At 45.0% G+C, this 23,864-nt stretch overlaps 2 protein-coding genes across 3 annotated transcripts in view; one reads left to right on the top strand and one right to left on the bottom strand.

Annotated features, from left to right (window-relative positions):
- LOC134395984 (C-type lectin domain family 2 member D-like) overlaps positions 1-23,864 on the top strand; it is a 57,917-nt gene that overhangs the window by 15,706 nt on the left and 18,347 nt on the right. The gene's annotated exons all lie outside the window — the stretch shown is intronic.
- Positions 1,133-8,783, bottom strand: LOC134396956 (killer cell lectin-like receptor subfamily B member 1B allele A). Its single transcript, XM_063123569.1, has 6 exons — positions 8,702-8,783; positions 6,985-7,086; positions 5,432-5,581; positions 3,042-3,200; positions 2,728-2,899; positions 1,133-1,265 (listed from the first exon to the last, which is right to left on the bottom strand). The coding sequence occupies exons 1-6, from the start codon at positions 8,781-8,783 to the stop codon at positions 1,133-1,135; spliced, it is 798 nt and encodes a 265-aa protein (XP_062979639.1).

Raw genomic sequence — 23,864 nt, 5'->3', positions numbered from 1 at the left:
AGCGTGGATCACAGCCCACTGATATCGGAGGCACTAGCCTCCACTGGAATTTTACATGGCGTACATATGGAGGGTTGGGTTGCACTAAGCCTTCTGCACGGTGCACAGAAGGGCTCAAGGTGCTCCTCAGCCATCTTACTCAGTGTCAATGCCCTTGGCTGAATGTATGAGCCAGGGCAACGTTTTGGCTTTTATTACTGTTAGTGCTGAGCCAAAAATGCCACCCCACTTCTGCAACATCCCATTCGCTGACCTTAAACCTGCAGTGGCACTTTCTCCAATTCCTAGCAGATGCATGGGAATTCCTCCATATTTTCAGGGATAGGGGCTCACCAGGGCCAAGGGGCAGTGGGGGCTTCCCCCTCCCCACCTTTCATGTTAAAAACGTAGTTTCAGAGTTGGCTCTGCTCTGTTGGTACACACAAAAAAGATGGCGGTCCTAAGACACTAGGAGGGGATCTACACAGCGTACTGAAGGCGCACGCAAGCGCCTTCAGTGCGACCCGAAAGCACGTGTGTAGATCCTGCTGGAAGAGGCGGAGGAGGAGGAGGCGGCTGGGGAATCCGGCTGCGTCCTTGCTGCCGCCGCCACCCACCTCCCCGCCAGCCTCGTCCCAGTCACGGGGGTGGGGTCGAGACCCCCTCCCGCCGCGGACCAGGCTCCTCCTTCCCTGCTCAGGCCAGCCCCAGCCCCAGCACGTCCTCCGGGCTGATCAGGAGGCCGGCGGAGAGGTGGGCGGCGGCGGTGGCGGCAAGGACGCCTCCTCCGCCGCCTCTTCCAGGGCAGGATCTACACACGCGCTTTCGGGTCGCACTGAAGGCGCTTGCGTGCGCCTTCAGTACGCTGTGTAGATCCCCTTTAGGTAATATAGAGCCATTCAATGTGAAGCATTATGGGAAAACGTGGTGGTCCACTGGGTCACCAAGAGCTCTTAGTTGCAGCATTGGCCAAACTACTTATTTAACAAGGAAGTGTGTACTGCTTGTTCCCAGTAAATTCCCTGTACCCTAAATATAGAGATTTTTCTTCCCATCACCTGAAAAAGAACTGGTTTAAACACACACACACACACACACATATGCACACACTGAATTTGGGAGAAAAAATTCCAACACAGAACTTTGGTTCACCCTAATTAGTACTTATATCAAGTGCTTCTGTCTCACAGACCCACATGGCGACAGTACTGCAGGCTTCAGCAATAGCTTTGTGCCCATTCAGCATCCCACAGCTGTTTGCTTCAACAGGGCCCAGTTCTTGCAAACTGTAAAATAAAAGAGAAGGTCCCCAGCATTTATCAAACAGTGGCACAGGTCCTTCTGGGGCACATATCTTTCTGCTGTCTCCCCCTCCTCTTTATAGAACTTTATCCCTTATTTGCTTTCTATTGGGCCTAGTACCCTTATGCTTTCCTAGTCTAAGTATCATAGAAGTATCATAGAACAGTAGAGTCGGAAGGGGCCTCTAAGGCCATCGAGTCCAATCCCCTGCTCCATGCAGGAATCCTTTCAACATACAAGAACAGAAGTTCTTGCATTTTATCTGTAAGCCCCTAATGCTGAAAAAAGGCTGAATGCCCTTCTTTGGGGTAATTTAACGGCTTTGTCACGTCACTAAAGAAATGTACAAAAACCTACTTCATTTCTGATTTAGTGCCATATTCCTGCATAATTCTTTAGTGATGAGATAGTCTACTGAGTTTTTAATTTTGGGTGGTTTCCAGGTCCACACCAAGTGACCTGGGTTGCTTGAAGACGAAGCTTTCATTGTGCAATTGCACTGCCTTATTCACAGAATCTTATTAGAGGGTGGGCTCCAGGTGTCATCGTAATCAATTTGTAGCCCTCTTATGCTTTCCCACTATTCCTTCCATCTTTTTTTCATATCAGAAACAATGTTAAAGAAGAAAAAAAATGATGGAATAGCCGCACAATGGAGGTGTACTATTTAAAACAGCTCTCTCCAATGTACTTGTAAGGACATTGCTGGCAAGAGTGCTCACATCCTCATGACTTAAACCTCACATCAGATTGGATCCCAAATTGGGGAAGGTGACCTTGGGCTGCATTTATCCACTTCCTTTGGATGAGTTTCAGGTCCATCTAGCCTTCTTTTCACACAGTAGCCAGCCAGCTACTGGTGGGAAACCTACAAATCCGACATTTGTGTAAAAGCACCCTTTGCAACCGGTGTACGTAAGCATATAGCCATAAAGACTAGTAGCCACTGATAGCCTTCTCCTCCAGGAATATGTCTAATCCCCCTTTAAATCCATCAGAATTAATGGCCATCCCTACATCTTGTGGTAGCAAATTCCATAGTTTAACTATGTGCTGTGTGAAGAAGTACTTCCTTTGATTAGTCCTGAATCTCCCACCAATCAGTTTCATGGGATGACCCCAGATTCTAATAAGATGAGAGAGGGAGAAAAATGTCTCCCTATCCACTTTCTCCACACCATGCATAATTTGGAACATCTCTATCATGTCTCCTCTCACTCCCCTCTTCAGTAAGGGACTCTAAGGGGGAATCCGCATGTCGTACCGAGACCGCTTCTAAGTGACCCCAGTGCGACGTGAAAGCGATCGTGTAACTTGCCTTTCACGTCGCACTGGGGTCACTTAGAAGCGGTCTCAGTACGACGTGCGGATTCCCCCTAACAATCCCAAATGTTGTAACCTTTCTTCATAGGACTTCAGTCTTGAATAGTAGGGAGAAATACTCACCGCTTTTCATCTGGTGGGGAGCCATCCACCCAGATCCATTTTTTCTCAGGGAATGTGGCCGTTAGTCCAATCCATAGCAACTGTGTCTCTTCAATAACACTCTGGATAAAAGTCTGTAAGCAATGTAATTGGCTTGATAATGCTATATTAAAGTTATTGTAACTGTAAGGATGACAGACAGAACAGATTCTACTTAACTGTCAACTGCCAGCCTGCCACACTATATCCTGTTCTCATGGTTTTCTGGGCCCAAACAATACTAATCAAAAGTAGGTGCAATGGATTATCAGTCTCATATAAAAAAGCCCGTAGACTTACCACCTCTTCTTGTTTCTGTATCACCAGCATTTGCGAGTCCCTTGCATTGCAGTCGTCCTGACTCTTCCTCCAGGTTCCTTGTTCTTTAGAGATCCAGTAGCACTTGTTCTCATGACGGAACCAATTTTCGGGGCATAGTTTGCACCTGAAGCTCTCTGAAAAGTATGGAAATTTAGATTCCTGCTTGAATCAATGCTAAATAGGACCAATTTTGTTTCTATGCACACACAAGTTTTAAGGCTCTACAGCTGTCATTCACACTTTAAGCATTTCCCATAGAAATGTAGCACTGGGGTACTTGTCGCAGTCATAACTGGAACCACACCATCAGGCATTGAGCACGAACCAAAATTGGGGGCCAACTAGACATGGTAAGGCAAATCCATGATCAAATCTCTCGATACCGTTTTTTCTGTTTGTTTAAAAGTGGCTGTGAAGAGGGCAAATGAGACACGGGAAAGTTAACATTTCCCCCCATGCCAGTTCTCCAATTAAATTACCAGCCCCCACTCCCAGCTGCAATTAGCCAGGGAGAGGAACCAAGACAGGTACAATACAAGCATCTATTTTTTTTCCTACTCTCTGGCTAATAGCAGCTTGGGGTGGGGAAACTAATTAAAATCAGGAAAACAGAATAAGAGGAACGGTTAACTCCCCTCCCCTAGTTAATCAGCATCAAACCAAATTAGTTCACCCCCAACAATTCAGATTAGTCCCTCTCCCTGACACGGCTACTTTAAGCAAAGAAGATAACACTCGGAGATAGGGATATCCGTTGCTGGGAAATCCAGTTCTTCTTTTACTCGACGGAGTTCCACGGCATGTACAATTCAATTTGTGTTTGTGAGCTGAGCCGCGGGTTTTTCCCTGAGCTCCGGGAACCTCTTTTTTTTGTTTTTGGTGCATTTTCCCCCACAGGTTCTGCAATTTGTGCAAATCACAACTGAATTGTGGAAGCGGTGGGGCGGGGGCGGGGGGGGGGAAATGTGAAAAATTCCCAGAAGCCCATGAACTGGCCTGGCTTGCTGCAGACTGAGAGTTGGGTGCTGCAGCAGGAACTGGAATGAAGTCCAGAGGCTAAAGCTAGGACAACTCACTGAACCCCATGCCCCAAATGGATTTCTCTGGCATCGCTACTCAGAGATCTAATCACAGATCTCCCACGTCACATTATGGCAGGATCTACACTACTGCTTAAAAACAGTTTATAATGGTATTAACAATAGTATTGGACAGTTTTTTTAAAAATTGTTTTTTTTAATTAAACTTAAACATACATCAATCCAATAACAAACAAAACAAACAAAATTTACAAATTAAAATCATAATACATAAAATTGCATAACCTTATAACATTTCTAATTTAATATTTTTATTATTTTTATTTTATTTAAGGATTTTTATGCCGCCATTCAGCCAAAAAAGGCTCTCATGGCAGCTTACAAAAGTATTTCTTGACAGTCCCTGCCCACAGGCTTACAATCTAAAAGACATGACACAAAAGGAAAGGGGATTGGGAGGGAGGAGGAGGAGGAGGGGGGAAAGGAAAGCAAATTCAGGCACTACAATCTTAGTTGCAAAGTTCAGCAGTTGCAGTTGACAGCAGGAGGGAGGGGGCTCTCAGCTGGAGCTGGACCCAGGCACGGTGGAGAGGTGCCTGGCTACTGCTTCCTCCCTGCAGGTGCCCTGCCCTCTTTTAAATCTGGTTATTCTAGTATAGCTCCTCAGCTTTAACTGTTGTGACGAAGAGGGAATTTCACCAAGTTCTCCGTATATACAAATAACACCTGCTGAAATCCCCTTTTCTATGCAACTTTTAAAGATACAGGAGCCCTGTCCTCCTTTTCATAGGGTCAACCTAGTTTATTTGCTGAATAAAGTTTGGTGGATTATTTGGCAGACCTCTTAATTGTCTCACACTGCAGAGGGAGGGCATGGAAACACAATGTTCCCCACAACTATGAGGTCTAGTTATGCCTTTCAGTTAAATCTCAAACCCTTATAATGTCTACATGCAGTATAGCCAGGGGTGACCCTACAATTAGGCAGAGTGTGGGGAAGGAAGCAAAAGTGGCAGACCCTGGCAATTACTCCTGGACTCCCCAGCTGTATTCCACGCAACCTGTCCTGGGGGCCTTAAACTAGCTTGCTGCCTCAGTTATGGTGAAGGATGTGGTGATCCTATCATCAGTGTCAAAGTAAGGCACAGCCGCCAGTCAAGTCAGCTTCTGTATAGTGTCCTTGGCCTCAAGCAGCAAGATGTCTTGAGACAGCCCTGGATGGTGTTATAAATATAATTATTTATAACACCACGTGAAACTCAGAGGAATTGCTATGATCTGTGCCATCTCTTCCCATTGTCACTGTCAGAACATAACGCCATTACCTGTTACACTTATGTGAACTGGCTTGCACAAAAACTGTCGGAAGCGAGTGATGACGTTCTCCACATTGGACTTATTTTCTGTGCCGCTGGTGAGTTCCCGAGAGACGAAAGATTTCTCTAGCGCATCCATATATCGCCTTGTCTGAAAAGCTTGAAATAACAAATTCTGTTTTGGTGATTAGTAAATTAAGAAAATGAAGGTTTTCTTGGCCAACATTTCTTAGGTGAAAATAAAAGAACACCGTTCTCACTGCCTTCCTCACACATTATTACACATCTCCTCTCTGCTGCTGTATGTAGTATTGGTAAACTGACCACGATTTTAACTTTTATGGTTGGGGCTTAAGAATGTTTAATAAAATAGGTACGTTCACAGTGGATAAGTCTGAACTTATTATAGAATAGGTGCAACTCAAATACATTCAGCAGCATTTACTGGTGGCAATTTACATAGGAGATTAAACTATGCACCAGCATTTAGTGTGTTCAGATGAACAAGAAAGTTTCAGCTTAGCCAGAACCTGGATCAGGTCAAATGATTCAAAAGCAAAGAAGGTGATTTTGTTTTCCTTTAGTTAAAATATTCTAGAAAAACATCAGTATGGATCTACATTTAGTCATACTTAGGGTAGACCCAATGAAATCAATGGGACTAGCCACCACCACCAAAAAGGTCCTGTCTCACATCTCCAACAATTGCACTTCAGATGCTAGTGTAACACAGCAGGGCCTCATCACAAAAGCAAAGTATACAGGCAGGTTCCTATGAAGACAAATCCTTTAGATATCCAGGTCCCAAACCATCTAGGGCTTTAAAGGACAATCCAGTGATTTGAACTGGGTCTGGAGACAGATCAGAAGTCAATGATATTGGTATTGGTGTTATATAGTCAAAATAAATTGGGCTCCCAACAGCAGTATAGCAGTTTTATTTTGTGCCAAATGAAGTTCCTAAACACATTTCAAAAGCTACCAGAAGGACAATCACCAGTTCTGCAAATACCTTCTAAGACAGCCCTGCACTCTTGACCACTCTTGACAAAAGAGGCCAGGGCTCCTACAGCTTTAACTGTTGTGATGAAGAGGGGATTTCACCAGGTGCTGCATGCATACAAATGACAACTGCTGAAATCCTCTTTTCTGTACAATTATTAAAGATACAGGAGCCCCATCCTCCTTTCCATATGGTCAACCTTAATGTACCTGGTTCTTGTAATGTAACACGTAAACTGATTTTTAGTGCCCTCTTGACTGCTAAAAGATTGATACTACAAAATTGGAAAGGTAAAAGCTCACCACCTATAATGCAATGGATTGAAAACCTAACAACACTAGCAACATTTGAAAGAGTGGTATATAGGCGCCATTTATAAATGGACCTATTTGGATATTTACTGAAGTTTGTGTAATTTACTCTTTTTCTCTTCCCCCCCCTTTCATTTAGAATGTTATAGTATTTGAAACTGAGCCCTTTAAAGTATGTAGTTACACTTGCATTATTTTGATTTTAAAAAATGACAAATAATAATGTACAGCCTAAACTAGCAACTCACCACAAATGCGCAGCGCTAACGCAGCTCCTACAATGAGAAGGATCACAGCACAGCCAACTCCGGCAACGATCCGACGCCAACGGTGATGTCTCGGTAGGGTTTCTACAAAAGCCAATGTTTGGAGAAAGAGACCAAATGCCTACCTAGTCCAGCATCCTTTATTTCAGTAGAGGAGACTGGCCACTAATCCAGGAGATTCATAGCTTCATCCCACGTACCCATTTCCCTCGAATTATCCCCTACAGCGCTAAGCTGTCAGCATTGTTGTTGTTGCTAGCTAAATCACACCCCGGGCAGCAGCACTCCTAAGTTCCTTTGCATACCAGGAAATGGGTTTAAGGGGGGAAATGTAAAAAATCATTAAAAAAACAACAGATGACCCAATCCAATTCAAATTCGGTACGCTTAAAGCTCTCCTTGATATCTATTACTGTGCCAATTTTGATGTCTTTATCTTTAAAACTTACGCAGATATAAGCATTTGTTTAATTTTTCTTTAAACATATCAAATCCTGCTCCTGTGCCCCCAGTGGCCGCTCGGAGAACAACAAATGATTCACTCCAAAAGTAGTACCAAAATAGGTGGGGTCTTTTGCCTTTGAAGCACAATCAAAGCAGGATGCATGGGAGTACTTCACAGTCAAAGCAGATTATAAACTGGAAAACTTCAGAGTACTTCACAATAAAAGCCGGTTATAAGCTCGAAAACTTCAGAGTCCTTTGCAGTGATTGCACAGTATAACCCTGATGTGATAAAGCTCTTAGAGCAGCCTTCCTCAACCTGGGGCGCTCCAGATGTGTTGGACTACAACTCCCAGAATGCCCCAGCCAGCTGGCTGGGGCATTCTGGGAGATGCAGTCCAACACATCCGGAGCGCCCCAGGTTGAGGAAGGCTGTCTTAGAGGCTTCTCATTCATATAATTGCATTGCTCCCCAAAGTGCTGCTGAAGTGGGAAACCCATGTTTCAAGTGTAATTGGGGTAGCACCCTCAACAAAGTTATAAGAAAACCCTCCCCTCACTCACTGTTTTGGTAAGCTAAACAATCCCAGGACTTGCTCTGGCCCCTTGATTATTTTGGTTGCCCTTTTCTGCCCCTTTTCCAGCTTTCCCGTACCCTTTTTGAGATGTGGTGACCAGAATTGTACACAGTTTCTAAGTGTGGCCACACCATCGATTTTGAAGCTGGCAGTTTTATTTTCAGCTCCTTCCCTAATTATTCCCGACATGGAATTTGCCCTGTTCGCAGCAGTTACACACTGGGCCAGCTTTTTCACTTGAGTTATCCACCGCAACTGTGAGATCGCGTTCTTGGTCAGTCACGACCAGCTCAATTCCCGTCAGCACATACACAAAATCAGAATCTTTTGCCCTAACGTACATCACGTCACACTTGCTCATATTGAACCACATTTGGCATCTTAATGCCTCCCCCCACCCACCCCAGTTTGGAGAGATCCATTCAAAGCCCTTTGCAATCCTGTTTGGCTTCACTAAAATGAATTACCAAATGCAAGTAAGCAGAATTATTTCCCCTTCTTATACATATGGCAACCATCAGGGCAAACTAGATGTTCAGGAAGGCAGACACTGAGCATCTCTACTGTTGAATACCTTGTGAATCATTTTTTGTTCTGAAGATCTACAAAACAGATGGAACAAACCAAACACTAACTACCGAGAAACCTGTGATTCCAATAAACAAGCTCTCATTTACCTAGTTCCTGAGATCCGGGATTCTGTCTTTGCTCTTTCCTTGGCCGCATGTTAAGTGCCATGTAGCCTTCCTCGTCTTCCATTTTTTAAGCTACTCTTTGGCGTCCCTTTAGAAGGAAAACGATATGGAGGGGGAGGCAGGGTCCTTCTCTGAGCTTCAAGCTCAGCTCAGCCTGAGAGGCAGCGCTGACCACTTCTCGGAGAAAAGGAAGCAAAGCGCACAGGAAACAGGGCCTCTGCCCTGGCTACCTGTCAACACCTCTGCTCTGCTTTTGATGACTGAAGGCTGCCAATGGGGCTTGTTTCCAAAAATGGTGGTGAGGGAAGATCACAGAGCACACGCTCAAAGGCACGCTCTTGTTCATTCCCACCCCTCACCCCCCATCTCATTCTCTCCATTCTTTTCCACCAAGCAGTTAGCTAAATTAATATTATAGCACCAGACTACAGGAATTTGCAATCACTGGAGAGAACATTCCAATTTATCAATGTGAAGAAAGCATTGTGAAATGCAAGTCTAACTACACTGGAGCCCAGATTAAATGATCTAACCAAGAAACTGCATGTTAACTGGGGTTCCTAATGCTAATGCCAGAAGTAGAAGGGCATTTGCAGGAGAAAATCAGTAGGTGGAAGCAAGCCGCTTAACTCTTCACTGCCCACCAATTCTTCCTTGTATTCCCCAATCCCCACTGTCCATTTTAAATTCATTTCTTCCCCATCCAGGATCTGAATAAACTGACTTGGAGGGGACGGCTGGTAAACCCAGGAGGCATTTGCAGAAGAGAATCAGAAGGCACTGGAAGAGCGGGCGAGTTATTAATTAATTAATTAAATGTATAACCAACCTTTTAGGGAAGACCCCCTACAACGCCATATGGCAGCGTATAACAACAGTTTAAAACATATTGGACTAGAAGCAATTTAAATGTTAAAACGCAGCAACAGCTAAAATTACACCAGTAAAATCTTTTGTACAAAGCAGAGTACAATCAAAGTCATTCATTCATTATTTGAAGCATTTTTATGCCATTACTCGATCAAAAACGGGCCCCCAGAGCTGTTTACATATAATCAATTAAACAAGACAGCCCCTGCTTGCAGGCCTACAACCTAGAATGATGCAACACACAAGAAAAAATGAAAGGGGGGGAGAGGAGGGGGGATAATTCTTTGAGTAGGGCTGGTAGAATGGTCCTGCTCTCTCTCATCTCCCCCAGGAAAGCCTGCTGCTGGTAGTGCCACTTGAGAGAGGAGGAGCCTTCATGAAGGGAGGGGGGCTTTCAACAGGACTGGTGGAATGGCCCTCCTCTCCTTCTCATGTCCCTCAGCTCAGCCCACATGAAAGAATACAAAGGGAGGAAGATTCCATAATGGAGGAGCCACCACCGAAAAGGCTGTGTCCTTGGTACCCAACAAGCTGGTATCTTTTAATGGCAGGTCAGGGCCTCCAAGGCTAATTGCAAGGTCTGGGCAGGTTCATGCAGGTGAAGGCAGTCCTTCAGATTACCTAGGGCCAATCCATTTAGGGCCTTTAAAGCCCTACATTTTAGGGTTTAAAGCCCTAAATGTTAGGGCATTAAAAGTCAAAAACAGCACCTCAACTTGAATCTGGAAACAAATAGGCAGCAGAGTAGGTGTAGCTTGATCAGAAAGCCTGGCTCCCACAAATGTAAACAGCAAGGTCAGGACATCAATGAAACAGTGGCTGATTTTAATCATCAACTAGCAAATGCTTGTCTGAAAAGAAAAGTCTTCAGCAAAAGCTGAAAACAAAGTTATGCGGAAGCAAGTCTGATCTCAGTTGGCAGGGTATTCCATAGGATGGGGCCCAGCATATAAAGCACCTACTCCTGGTGGCCTCCAAGCGGATCTTTGACCCGTGTGACCACCAAGGGTGCCTCTTCAGAAGATCTCAATGATTGGGCAGGATTTATTTTGTTTTATTTTATGTATGTATTTATTTATTTATTTATTAAAATATTTGCATCCTCCCCTATATTACCGGGATCTCAGGGTGGATCAAAGAATCATACAGTAGTAGAGTTGGGAGGGCCATCAAGAGGGAGAAAGTGTGTCCTGAAGTATCTTGGTCCCAAACCAGGTCCAGTAGCAGTTCAAAAGCCAGCGCAGAGCCTTCAGCAGAGATGCTACGTGTTGATATAGGGCTCCATCACACCAGCATTTTATTGCACTTTTGTCTTGCTTTGTTTACCATTTTGCCCTGTGACCTTCACACAATGTTGTCCCTGTCCTGCAGTCATCTCACCTCTTCCTCTCCATTTTCCGTGTTTTTCTGGGGCAGGGAAAGTGTGGTATTTTTTCTCCACACAGGATAAAACCACCCTTCTGTCCCCATATATTGCCATCTTTGCACTATGTTGCAGAATGTCCCTTCCTGGGGGCATGTGCGTTGAACGGTGGTCTTGCTGATGAAAGAGGAGGGTGGGGTGGTTCTTCTCCAGCACGCTGAGTTGGTCAAACAGTCTTTCACTGCTCCAGCCCCACTCTCATTGTTCTATCATCCACCCATTTCAACTTCCCTCTTCCCCCCCCCCCCCACTGTACGAGGTGCCCAGTTGATGAAACACTAAATCACTAAACTTTAGACAACAAAATCAGAGTTGGGTGGGGAGGTGTCCATGTCCATCAGAATGTCCATCAACCACAAGAACCAAAGAACTGGAGGAGGAAGGAGAAGGGGCAGGCTTGGGCAATGATACCAGGAAGTGCAAGCCAATTCATCAAAAAGGTAAGCAAGGTGAAATAGCACAACAACGTGCACACGTGAAAGTGACCAGTGCTTGATGCGCTAATGAAACAGAGGTGGAAATCGTGGATGCATAGCAGGGGGGGAAAGTAGGTGTGATGAAGCTCAAAGAATATTACCAGTAACAGCCGGACAGCTGCATTCTCCACTAGCTGCACCTTCCAGAACAGCTGCAAGGGCAACCTCACGAAAAAACTTAGGCTTCCCAGTAGAGGAGCATGGGTTCCGGTTAGCCAAGTGACAACAAAGGAGGGGGAAATATTACCCTGATCTATATGCTTCCTTCCCTTGCAGTCTCTGACCTGTGATGCTTCCAGACACAACCTTTATCCCTCTCTTGACTCTTGGTGCTTTTATGGTGCAATTGCCCTGGCTCATTCCCAGAATTTTAGGGGTGGAGGGGAGGGGAAGATGGATTTTTCTTCTTCCATTTGCAAACCTCCCATGTGTTCCTGGTACTTCTTCCATCATTTTTCTTACCAAAAAGACGGACAGAGGGAGGGGGTGGGGGGAGAGAAGGAGGTAGTGGTGGAGGAGGAAAAGATGGAATAGGCAGACAATGTCTTTGGATTGGTAACGCAGGGACCCTCCATCTGGAAACACCCTCTGTCTCTTCCCCAAGGCTTCTGGGTAGAGATGCACAGCAGGAGCATAAGCCTTTCTGGGGTGAGTCAAGTGACAGCAAAGGAAAGCTGGTCAGAGAGGGAGAAAAATGTCTTAACCAATCTGCTCCTTCTTTAGACGTTCATGGGTTTTGAGTATCCAGATCAAACTGAAACTGCTCTGGACACTAAATATAAACCTTCAGATCTTACACTTTCCAGATGTAAAAATGGACAAGTAATAACCTTAGTAGTGGCATTGAGCTTGCGTTTGTCCCCCTGCCATCCACCGTGGCAGTGGCAGCATTGCCTTTGTCACTGATGGTGGAAACTGAGACAAAAAGACCCACAGTTGGGCTTCAACTGTGCCCTTAAGAGTTCTGAACCATAAAGACATTCAGAGTTTGTGGCATCGTTGGCAGCAGTATGGTAAACAGTGAACTGAATGTAGTTCTTCAGCCCCGGAAAGGAAAACTAACATGTTGGTTTCTCAGAAGAGGAAGGAAGTAAACACAGAAGAGACAGTTTGACAACAGAGACTAAAGGCTGTTAGCTTTTGATAATCCGTGTCTCCAAACCACTGAAAAGGAGAAATGATGCTTCTCAGCACTTTTAGTTCAAGTAGAACCATTCCAATGCTGATGGTATTGGAAATGACCATAGAAAGTGTTGCCTAATATTTTGCTTCTTTGCATGGCCTTTTATTGCGTGAAACCCTCAATCACATTTTCCAAGTGAAATCCTTAGTCGGCACAGTCTACCAAAAGGTAGCGAGGCTTCAGAAATAAATGATAACTTAAACAGAGAACACCTTCGTTGGACTGAACCCAACCACTTAGTGATCAACATGAGTCCTCACAGTGACTACATGACACAGAAACCACAGTTTATTAAGGTAGGGTAATCAAACTATTCATCAAACATATTAAATACTTATTTGTGTGTGTGTGTGTGTGTGTGTGTGTGTACGTACATTTTAAAAAATAAATATGTACCAAGTTCCAAAGTAATTGCACACACTATATTCCATAAAATAGATCTGTAAGGTCTCTCCATACACACACACACACACACACACACACACACACACACACAGAGAGAGAGAGAGAGAGAGAGAGAGAGAGAGAGAGAGAGAGATTTTGATTGCCTTGATATATATCTATATCTATATCAAATGCGATTATACAGAGTTCATTAAAGTGTGTTGCATCTTTAAAATAAATGGAATTAATTCTCTCTCCCATGTGCTTTTCTAAATCAATACCCTGCCTTGCTAATGCAAATGTAACATAGTATAGTCTTATCTATCACCTTTGAGATGGCCTACTGTTATCCTAGATTGAAAGACATTCTTTACATTTTCCCCTTCAGTTGCTGCATACCTTTTCAGCCTCTACTTTGTCTCTGGAAGGACTTTGTATCTCTTAAAGTAGGCTTAACAATAACCTAACTAGCCTTGCACATTTTCTTTGTTTCAAAGGATTAGCAAAGTTATGGCAGGTAACATCAATGTTTATTTTTATTAGCTAGGCAAAATCCAGACACCTTCCATCCAGCCTATACTTTTGTTACGATAATACTGAATACTGAGCATGCTTTAGTTGTTATCCAGATGTCATTGGCCAGGTTCACATGATTCCCAATTCCCCGCTCCCAGATTGGAGCCCTGTCTTTGACGGTGGATCGGGGAATCCAAATTATCCTATAGCCCCTCAGATGCTGTTTACGGGCACATCGGATTGTTCCCTTAAGGTATTACATTGTGCAGAATTTGGAATGTTTCTTATGGCCAACCTGGCTCCCTTTGTTTTTTAATGAATCAGAAATAAAGGATATTATGAAAAGTAGACTAGGCATAGTGTCAAGAGCGTTGAAACAAAGACACTGTAGGGAGAATTATGGGTTTTGTTCAAATATCCAAGGTTCTGTGGTTTGTTTTTAGCATGTCTCTACATCTTTACCAGGGGTTATTCCGCTGGAGTTTTTCCGTGTTTACGACTGGCACCTTTACATGGCAACCATGTAATATTGAATTGAAAACTTCCCCCTCTCAGCCATGCTACTAAATTCAATGAAACAGCACCATCTAGTTTGTAGAATTATAGTGCCATACCAGTTTTACACACTGGGGACATCCTGTGATTATTAAAAATATTCCCAGGCAGTTAACAACATATGCTCTCTCTCTCTCTCTCTCTCTCTCTCTCTCTCTCTCTCTCTCTCTCTCTCTCTGTGTGTGTGTGTGTGTGTGTGTGTGTGTGTTTTAATTGACCCCAGAATCGTTGTTTTAAAGGGATATTGTTGTTTTTATGTTCTTGATGGTTTAAAATTTTGTATGCTTGTTTTTAAGGTTCACTGTTTTTAACTTCTGTAAACCGCTCAGAGAGCTTCGGCTATGGGATGGTATATAAATGTAATAAAATTAAAATAAATAAATAAATAAATAAATAAATAATAACCTCTATTTTTATTTTCATTTTCAAGTGAGATTACTTTAAAAGGCTTAGTCAGTGTAGTTTCTCTGCATACAGCACCTGGTAAAATTCCCTTTTCATCACAATAGTTAAAGCTGCAGGAGCCCTGCCATCTTTTCTATCTAGTCACTCTAGCAGATGCATAAGAGAACAGGGCTCCTGCAGGTTTAACTGTTGTGATGTAGAGGGAATCTCACCAGGTGCTGCATGCACGCAAATGACCCCTGCTGAAACTCCCTTTTCTATGCAACTGTTAAAGATACAGGAGCTCTGTCCTCCTTTCCATATGGTCGCCCTAAGAAGGAGCGAAGTGCATTTCTGAGGTAATGAACTTTGCTCCACATGTTAGATATCTGCAAGAAAGATATTGCGAGGGCAAGTGAAGTCATTCCCCTCCCTGGGATTTAGTAAACCAGTTTTTTCCTGCTTCTAACTTGCCCTGCCTGGAGCTGTACTTCTTGTTTTTTGTGGGCTGGTTCACATTGCTTAGGATGACTTGTACCTTTAACAGTTTGTATAGAACTGGGAATTTCAGTAGGTATCATTTGTATGCATGCAGCACCTGGTGAAATTCCCTCTTCATCACAACAGTTAAAGCTGTAGGAGCCCTGCCCTCTTTTGTATCTGGTCACACTGGTAGAGCTTCTGCAGCTTTAAGTATTGCAATGACGAGGGAATTTCACCAAGTGCCATATCCCCTATTCTATTCAACTGTCAAAACACAAGAGCCCTGTCCTCCTTTCCATATGACCATCCTAACGTTGCTACCTGCAAATTACTTATTTGTTTGGAGGGCAGGACGGGTGCCAGTGTGACAGCTTCTGATTGGCGGGTTGTTTGTTTGGAGGGCAGGACGGGTGCCAGTCTGACAGCTTCTGATTGGCGGGTTGGTTGTTCTCTTTTTTAAATAAAAATGTAGTTTTGAAAACCACCTCGCCCGCAGCTGCACAAACCCAGCCCAGCTTTGTGCCAAGCCAAGCCCCGCCTTCACTGGACTGAGCGCTGTAGGAAGGTACAGGGGAGGTCAAGCCACTTTGGACGGGCGGGGATGGGATTTGCCAGAGACCCCGGCTCCCCGACTATAGAAACGCGAGTCTGCTGCTTCAGCAGGGCTTTTCACACACTCCCTTTTGCGCCCAAGAAATTGATCTGGCTGGCAACAAAAGTGTCCATGGGGACTAGAGCCTTAGTAATAGCAAGCGCTGGCAAAAAAAAAAAAAACCAACCAGGGGGAGGGGGCTATGAAGGGTGGAGAAAAGAAAGATGCTGAAGCAAGGACGTTCCCTAACAAGGAAGTTTACTTTACAAGAAGTTTGTTGTTTATTCGTTCAGTTGTTTCCGACTCTTCGTGACTTCATGGACCAGCCCACGCCAGAGTTTTCTGTCGGCTGTCGCCACCCCTAACTCCCCCAAGGTCAAGTCTGTCACCTCCAGAGTATCATCCATCCATCTTGCCCTTGGTTGGCCCCTCTTCCTTTTGCCTTCCCACTTTCCCTCTTCTCCAGGGTATCCTGTCTTATAGAATCATAGAATAGCAGAGTTGGAAGGGGCCTACAAGGCCATCGAGTCCAACCCCCTGCTCAATGCAGGAATCCACCCTAAAGCATCCCTGACAGATGGTTGTCCAGCTGCCTCTTGAATGCCTCTAGTGTGGGAGAGCCCACAACCTCCCTAGGTAGCTGATTCCACTGTCGCACTGCTCTAACAGTCAGGAAGTTTTTCCTGATGTCCAGCCGGAATCTGGCTTCCTTTAACTTGAGCCCGTTATTCCGTGTCCTGCACTCTGGGAGGATCAAGAAGAGATCCTGGCCCTCCTCTGTGTGACAACCTTTTAAATATTTGAAGAGTGCTCTCATGTCTCCCCTCAATCTTCTCTTCTCCAGGCTAAACATGCCCAGTTCTTTCAGTCTCTCTTCATAGGGCTTTGTTTCTAGACCTCTGATCATCCTGGTTGCCCTCTTCTGAACACGCTCCAGCTTGTCTGCGTCCTTCTTGAATTGTGGAGCCCAGAACTGGTCTTCTCATTATGTGGTCAAAGTACTTCAGTTTTGCCTTTAATACCATTCCCTCAAGTGAGCAGTCTGGCTTTATTTCCTGGAGTATGGGCTGGTTTCATCTTCTTGCAGTCCAAGGCACTCTCAGGATTTTCCTCCAACACCACAGTTCAAAAGCATCTATCTTCCTTATGGTCCAGCTCTCGCAGCCATAGGTTACTACAGAATCCAGATCCGTATATCTGATTCTTACAGGCTTTTCCTCACAAGCTGGTCCAATTTGGATTCCATTCTGCCTGTTTGGAAGGCACTAAAAGCTCTGATAGGAGGGAATGCGAAAGGGTTCTGTGGCGTTAGACCCCACAAGTCAATTCCCAAAGGTATGTCTGCAGTTTGTAAGTCTGTGGTTTTTAGAATGTTGGCCTGAGTGGGCGGAGTTAGAATGTCTTGGGAGTGGGGAGGAGTGATATATAAGGGAAGGACTGAGGGGATGGAGAGATCTTTTCAAGAAACCTTTTTCAGGGAGACTTGTTAGGTACTCTTAGAGTCTGTAGTGCTCTCTATGTTCAGAGTACTTGGGTCTGGAGAGTTTGAGAGTCAGTGTAGTGAGTGGTGTCTTTAGAGTGTGGTGTGCACGTAGTGGATGTATATTAATCAATACCGATAATAAAGTTCAAGAGTGATTGTGTGAGAGAAAGGAAAGCGCGAATGTGAGAGTGACCAGATTGTATGAAAGGTTTCAAAAAGGTTTTTAAATGTTGTTATTTGAAACAAAGCTTATGAACTTTTAAAAATAAATTTTGATTGTTTTGATTTTAAACTACCACAAAAATCCCACGTGTCTGTTTGGCATTTATCATCTTAAGTTTACACATTTAACACCCACTCTGACTATCATTCACCTAAGCAGATATAACTCACAGCACATTATTATATATATATTAAAATCCATTCTCCATTTTAAACCCCTTTCTCCACATAGTTTGGAGGAAGGTGGGCTTTATCCCTCGCCTCAGGCGTACCAAGCGGTGGTGCTTGGCTTGAGCAGGGAGTAGCCTCGGCCGGGTCTGGTGTTCAGAGCCTGTGTCGCCCCATAAGAAGTGGTGGCAGACGTGAGGTCTGGTGTTCAGAGCCTGTGTCGTGGCAGGTTCCCCCGCCCCCATCTCCATGCAAATAGCCAGAGAGGGATTCAAATCTAACTACAGTAGGGAGCAGACAAATAATTAAAAAAAACCTTCCTCCTCCTCCTCCATGCCAAGGCCCTGATCTGGATTGAGGGCCCACGCTGGCTACTTGCAAGGCAACACCCCGCTCCGCCCCTCCAATACTTAAGGGCAAAACAATGCATTTTAAAAAATAAGAATCAGGAAGTGTGACGTGAAAGGAATAGCTGAGAATATTTTGAACTTCTGGAATTGCGCAGTTTGCGGTTGGGGGACAAAAGAAGCATGGATGCAAGTGTACACCCACGCTCGTGTGCATGCTCAGGAGCAATGAACTAGGACGTGGGAGGGACAGGGCAGGTGCCAGACTATTTTGCGCCCTAGGCAAGGCGAGCTCTGGGTGCGGACGGGGAGGAGGGCTACCTCACGGTGGTGTGTGTATGAGGGGGTGTCACTTGTGCTATCCCAAAGCTTATTGGGGGTGCAGCCCCACCCCTTATTCTGAGGGGCAGCCCATGCGTGCCACTTCTTCCACACCTCCAAAAGGGCCGCTGCTCCCAGCTCCGGAAGGGCAGCCCGTCCGAGCCTCCTTTGGGGCACAGCAGCAACGCTGGGCACGCCACTTCTGCCCACGACCGTGTGGCTGCTCCTGTGAATGAGCCCTGTCTGTCTGTCTGGGTGTGTGTGACCTTTGCCCCGCAGTCCCCACCCATGTGCCCAACAGCTGCAGCCCCCAACGGGGAAGGCAGTGCGCCGGGGCGGCTGCAGCTCTGCGGGGTCTGCCTGTCTCTGCGTCCTCCTCACCCGCCTCCCCGGCCCACAGAGCCTTCGGCTGTCCCCCAGCCCGCTCCTCTTCCGTCTCCTCCGTGTCTTTTCTTCCCTCCGCCCGCGGACAGCGGAAACGAGCGGCCCCTCTCTGGGTGCAGCTGCAGGAAAAGGCTGGCCACGTGGGGGCACATGCAAGCCCAGCCCCAACCCCCCAAAACCTCTGACCCCAGGAGTGGGGAGAGGGGGCAGTCTGCGCCCCTCTGACGTCTGCGCTCTAGGTGGCTGCCTAGCTGGCCTTAATGGTAGTGCTGACCCTGGAGAGGGAGCAGGGAATGGCGGGACATTAAGGTTGAATCCTTGCTACATCCTGTCATACTCAGTCTGACAGTTGTTGAGGGCCATGACACCACTACACCAAGTAGGATATAACACTATGGCCATTTCTACACCTGCCTTTTCCCCCAGGATCGTCCCTGGATTGTTCCTGTGCATCCAAATGCCACACAGGGAATCCCGGGAGCAGGCAGGGACAATCCCTCCATTTCCCTGGGATAACCCTTAGGTGTAGAAAGGGCCTATGAAAGCGGTATATGGTATGTGTCCATGGGCCCCAACAGTTGTCAGTGCACTTCAATACCACTTATAAAGCAGTAGTGCGGCTCCTGCCTCTTATATACCACTTTCATAGTGCAATATCCTGCTTGGTGTAGATGAGCCCAAAGTGTACAGCTAAAATTGGTTCGTGGGTTTCAATCTAGCTTTCATACTAACAAGAACTACTACAGGGAAATCCTCTCATGGTCTCAGTAGCGACAGTTGGTAGTGGGGGTGGGGGACTCTCAGCTGGATCTGGATCCAGGCATGATGGAGAGGTTGTTGTGCTCCTACACATGTGGAATTCATGTGGAAGCCCCTAGCTGCTAGTTTTCCACTGCAATCTTCCAAGAGGGATTTCTCTCCCCAAGCTCATTTTCCTCCAAGTTAACCCTTACTGCCAACCAATCAAAGTTGCGTAGGCTGTGTAGCTAAAATGTGGGCTGTTGTGGTTTTGGTTTCTTTTAAAGCTCATTCGAGGATGATTGCCAAGTTGCCTTTTTTTTATGATAAACATCTTTGTTTCTTATGAAAAGAATTAAACAGTCATGGCGATTTTCTGTTACACTTGACTTTCCTGTACATAAACACACCCTGTGTAAATTCATCACTACATATATCCTTTTTTGATACAATGTGGCTTTTCTACAAGTCCCCAGAACTTTCTTGGAAGCAGAGCAGGGGAGGGAGTGCTCTGGCCTGGACGGAACATAAAAACTGCCAACTTCAACAACAGGATGGGAAACGAGGCAAAAGTTCCTTTGTTTTTCAGAACTCCCACATGCCTCAGCAATGAAACATCAGCTGCATTCCAACTGCACACCAAGTACTCGCCATACTATAACACAAGATGTGGTGAGCAGAAGATAGATCTAGAGCTGGTGGTAGATCTCTTGAGATTTGCAGTATATTGGGAAAAATATCTGACTCACATTTCTTTAGCAATAGCAGCAGCAAAGATACTCCCTTCCTGCCTCCTCCTACTTATACAATAAATGTAAACCATGATACTTCTGAAATGAAGCTAGGAGCTGTCTGTATGGGATGGAAGTCCCAGGGTGGGAGCATGGTGGCACGGCGTCAGGACCTCGGTCGTCCCAAGCAGTGTCTGCTTTTTCCAGATTCTCGGGTCTGAAGTGTCTCTCTGGACTGCCACAGAGTGTGATCAGCAGAGCCTTAGTAATAGCAAGCTCTGGTAAAAATAAATAAATACGGGGCCAGGCAACTATGAAGGGTGGAGAAAAGGAAGATGCTAACGCAAGAATGTTCCCTAACAAAGAAGTTGACTTTACAAGAAGTACACAGTAAGAATCCGGAAGAGAGATCCATATAGCTGATTCTTACAGGCTGTTTCTCACAAGTTGGTCCGATTTGGATTCCATTCTGCCAGTTCGGAAGGCACTACAGGCTCCATCACACCTACACTTTTGCCATGGATTGGCCCCGCATTATCCCCCTTCGTTTCCATAGCGAGTGAAGCTCTTTTATATCTCATGCATCTTTACACCTCTCCTGTCCTGTGTATCTGCGCATCGCTGTTATTCCGTTGAGATTATTATTATTATTATTATTATTATTATTATTATTATTATTATTATTATTTATTTATTTATATAGCACCATCAATGTACATGGTGCTGTACAGAGTAAAACAGTAAATAGCAAGGCCCTGCCGCATAGGCTTACAATCTAATAAAATCATAGTAAAACAATAAGGAGGGGAAGAGAATGCCAACAGGCACAGGGTAGGGTAAGCAGGCACAGGGTAGGGTAAAACTAACAGTGTAAAGTCCGCACAACATCAAGTTTTAAAAGCTTTAGGAAAAAGAAAAGTTTTTAGTTGAGCTTTAAAAGCTGCGATTGAACTTGTAGTTCTCAAATGTTCTGGAAGAGCGTTCCAGGCGTAAGGGGCAGCAGAAGAGAATGGACAAAGCCGAGCAAGAGAAGTAGAGGCCCTTGGGCAGGCGAGAAACATGGCATCAGAGGAGCGAAGAGCACGAGCGGGGCAATAGTGTGAGATGAGAGAGGAGAGATAGGAAGGAGCTAGACCGTGAAAAGCTTTGAAGGTTAACAGGAGAAGTTTATATTGGATTCTGAAGTGATTTGGAAGCCAATGAAGAGATTTCAGAAGCGGAGTAACATGGTCAGAGCGGCGAGCCAAGAAGATGATCTTTGCGGCAGAGTGGTGAACAGAAACCAACGGACTGATGTGAGAAGAAGGAAGGCCAGAGAGAAGAAGGTTGCAGTAATCCAACCGTGAAATAACCAGCGCATGAACAAGCGTCTTGGCAGAAGAGACAGACAAAAATGATCGAATCCTGGCAATATTATACAGGAAAAAACGACAAGATTTAGCTACTGCCTCAATATGAGGAATAAAGGAGAGCGAGATGCACTCTCACTTGTATTCCCTTGCTATTGCAGCCACCTCTACACTTCCTTTGTACCTCCCCTTACAGTTCATCGGTTGGTGGTGGTGGCAGTGAGGGTGATGGGCATGGCACACACCCTCCCCTATTGTGTACCATCTTTCCCTGGGCGCTTAAGGAAAACCTAAACACCTCTCTTCCCTAAGTGAGGTAGGAAGGATATCCCATGTTGGATACTTTTGGGAAACAACAGGAAGTTGGATGCCTTTTGGGAACAACAACGCAGACCTCCAGGGTGAATTGGGGCAGTTTTAGCCACTTCTGAACAGGGTGGTTTCTAGTGCCCATGCCAGTCCCGCTTCCCATGGAGCTGATTGGTGGGAGTTCCAGGACAAATAAAAGGAAGGACTTCTTCACACAGCGCATAGGTAAATTATGGAACTCGCTACCACAAGATGTAGTGATGGCCACCAATCTGGATGGCTTTAAAAGGGGGTTGGATAAATTCCTGGAGGCAAAGGCTATCAATGGCTACTAGCCCTGATGGTTGTGTGCTATCTCCAGTATTCAAGGCAGTATTATTTATTTATTTTCATTTATTACATTTATATATCGCCCCATAGTTGAAGCTCTCTAGTCGGTTTACAAAAGTACTTTTGTAAACTGCCCAGAGAGCTTCAGCTATGAAGTGGTATATAAATGTAATAAAATAAATATATAAATAAGCCTGTGTGCACCAGTTGCTGGGGAGCATGGGCGGGAGGGTGCTGTTGCACCATGTCCTGCTTGTTCATCCCTGGCCAATGGCTGGTTGGCCAACACTATGTGAACAGAATGCTGGACTAGATGGACCCTTGGTCTGATCCAGCAGGCTCTTCTTATGTTCTTATGTTTCCAGTTAAGCAGGGCGGAGAGAGCCCTGGGCATCCCAGCGTAAGCATGTGAGTGTGCAAGTGCACAAGTACAAGAATACACAACTCCGCTTTCCCCTAGAATCATACTGAGAGCGTCGCTCGAGGTGGTGATGTGTGTTAAACACCCTTACACAGTGAACCATGCCTTTTTGCAAGGAAAGGAATTGATTTTTTCCTGTGTGACTCTATCGAACCCCCAGTGGCTCTGAGTGTTTCCAGCTGTAGTAAAAGACCAGGGTGGTCTGGGATTATATGCCTATACCATATACGTACATAGAGACAGTACAGGGTACACACAGACAGGGTTCGAGTAAGATGGCAATGCATACTGTGAAGAACCTTGGTCACTTCCTTTTCTTATAATGACTAACATCCTGCTGTCAGTGGCTGGAGATTTTGTTGACCAGTACAACATACTGGTGCTACTCAAACTGCTGGTCATGGGACAAGAGGTTTGTGGGACAAAGGGAAATTAGAGAGGGCACAGGCTCTATACAACAGAAAATACATCACAGACACACAGACAGCAGAATAATTTGGAAATAAACTTTATTTTTTATGGATTCATAAATTCGAACTACAGTGTACAGTGCAGTTCCGAAGCTGCAGCTTGTGCAAAATGCATCAGCCAGATTGCTAACAGGAACCAGACAGTTTGAGCATATAAGACCCACTCTGGCCCACTTATATTGGCTACCTGTATGTTTCCAAGCCCGATTCAAGGTGCTGGTTTTAACCTATAAAGCCTTACACAGCTTGGGACCACAATACCTGAAGGAACACCTTCCTTTCCCAACATGAACCTACCTGAACACTATGTTCAACATCTAAGGTCCTCCTCCGAGTGCCTACTCCGAGAGAAGCTTGGAGGGTGGCAACAAGAGAGAGGGCCTTCTCTATGGTGGCCCCCCAACTGTGGAACAATCTCCCTGATGAGGCCTGCCTGGCACCGACATTGTTATCTTTTCGGTGCCAGGTCAAGACTTTTCTCTTCTCCCAGGCATTTAGCAATATGAAATGAGCCTGTGTCTGTTTTTTTAGGCTAATGTTTTCTAAAGTTGTTATAGTGGTTTCAAATGTGGTTTTAAATGTATATGTATAGTGTATGTTTTTTGTGGTTTTTTTATTTTTTTTTAAAAAAAATACTATTTTTATAGATTTTCAAGTAAGGACAAATACAATAAACACACAGAGTAAAAGAAAACACTCAACAACAATATAAATGTTCGGTGTTCATTCCTTCAATAAGCACTTGGTACAGAAAAAGATGCAGGTTAAGTTAGAACCTCTGACCAAAAGGATTCCTGAGTCATTGGGGGTCTAGGTTCTCCAGGATTCATATTAATAAATGTGAAAAAGTCCAATCAGTTTTCCACAAATGTGTCTGATGTTATTTCTCCTCTTGCTAACCTGCTATGTTTTGTCAATTTATCATTTAAAGCTAGTTTCCAAATCTTATCAAACCAGCGTTGATGGTCAAAAGGTCTGTCGTTTTTCCAGAATTGGGCAATTTCCC

The sequence above is a fragment of the Elgaria multicarinata genome, chromosome 3, assembly GCF_023053635.1.
Source record: "Elgaria multicarinata webbii isolate HBS135686 ecotype San Diego chromosome 3, rElgMul1.1.pri, whole genome shotgun sequence".
Classification (NCBI taxonomy): Eukaryota; Metazoa; Chordata; class Lepidosauria; order Squamata; family Anguidae; genus Elgaria; species Elgaria multicarinata.
This window is presented reverse-complemented; position numbering and strand designations above follow the sequence as displayed.

Bases quoted from the DNA above. Each gene is read 5' to 3' on its own strand.
- LOC134396956 (XM_063123569.1), bottom strand. From the start codon at position 8,783: ATGGAAGACGAGGAAGGCTACATGGCACTTAACATGCGGCCAAGGAAA. The intron at 7,087-8,701 runs GTAAATGAGAGC...TGGCTTTTGTAG, and splicing joins TCCCGGATCTCAGGAACTAG to AAACCCTACCGAGACATCAC. The intron at 1,266-2,727 runs GTGAGTATTTCT...TTTATTTTACAG, and splicing joins TCCCCACCAGATGAAAAGCG to TTTGCAAGAACTGGGCCCTG.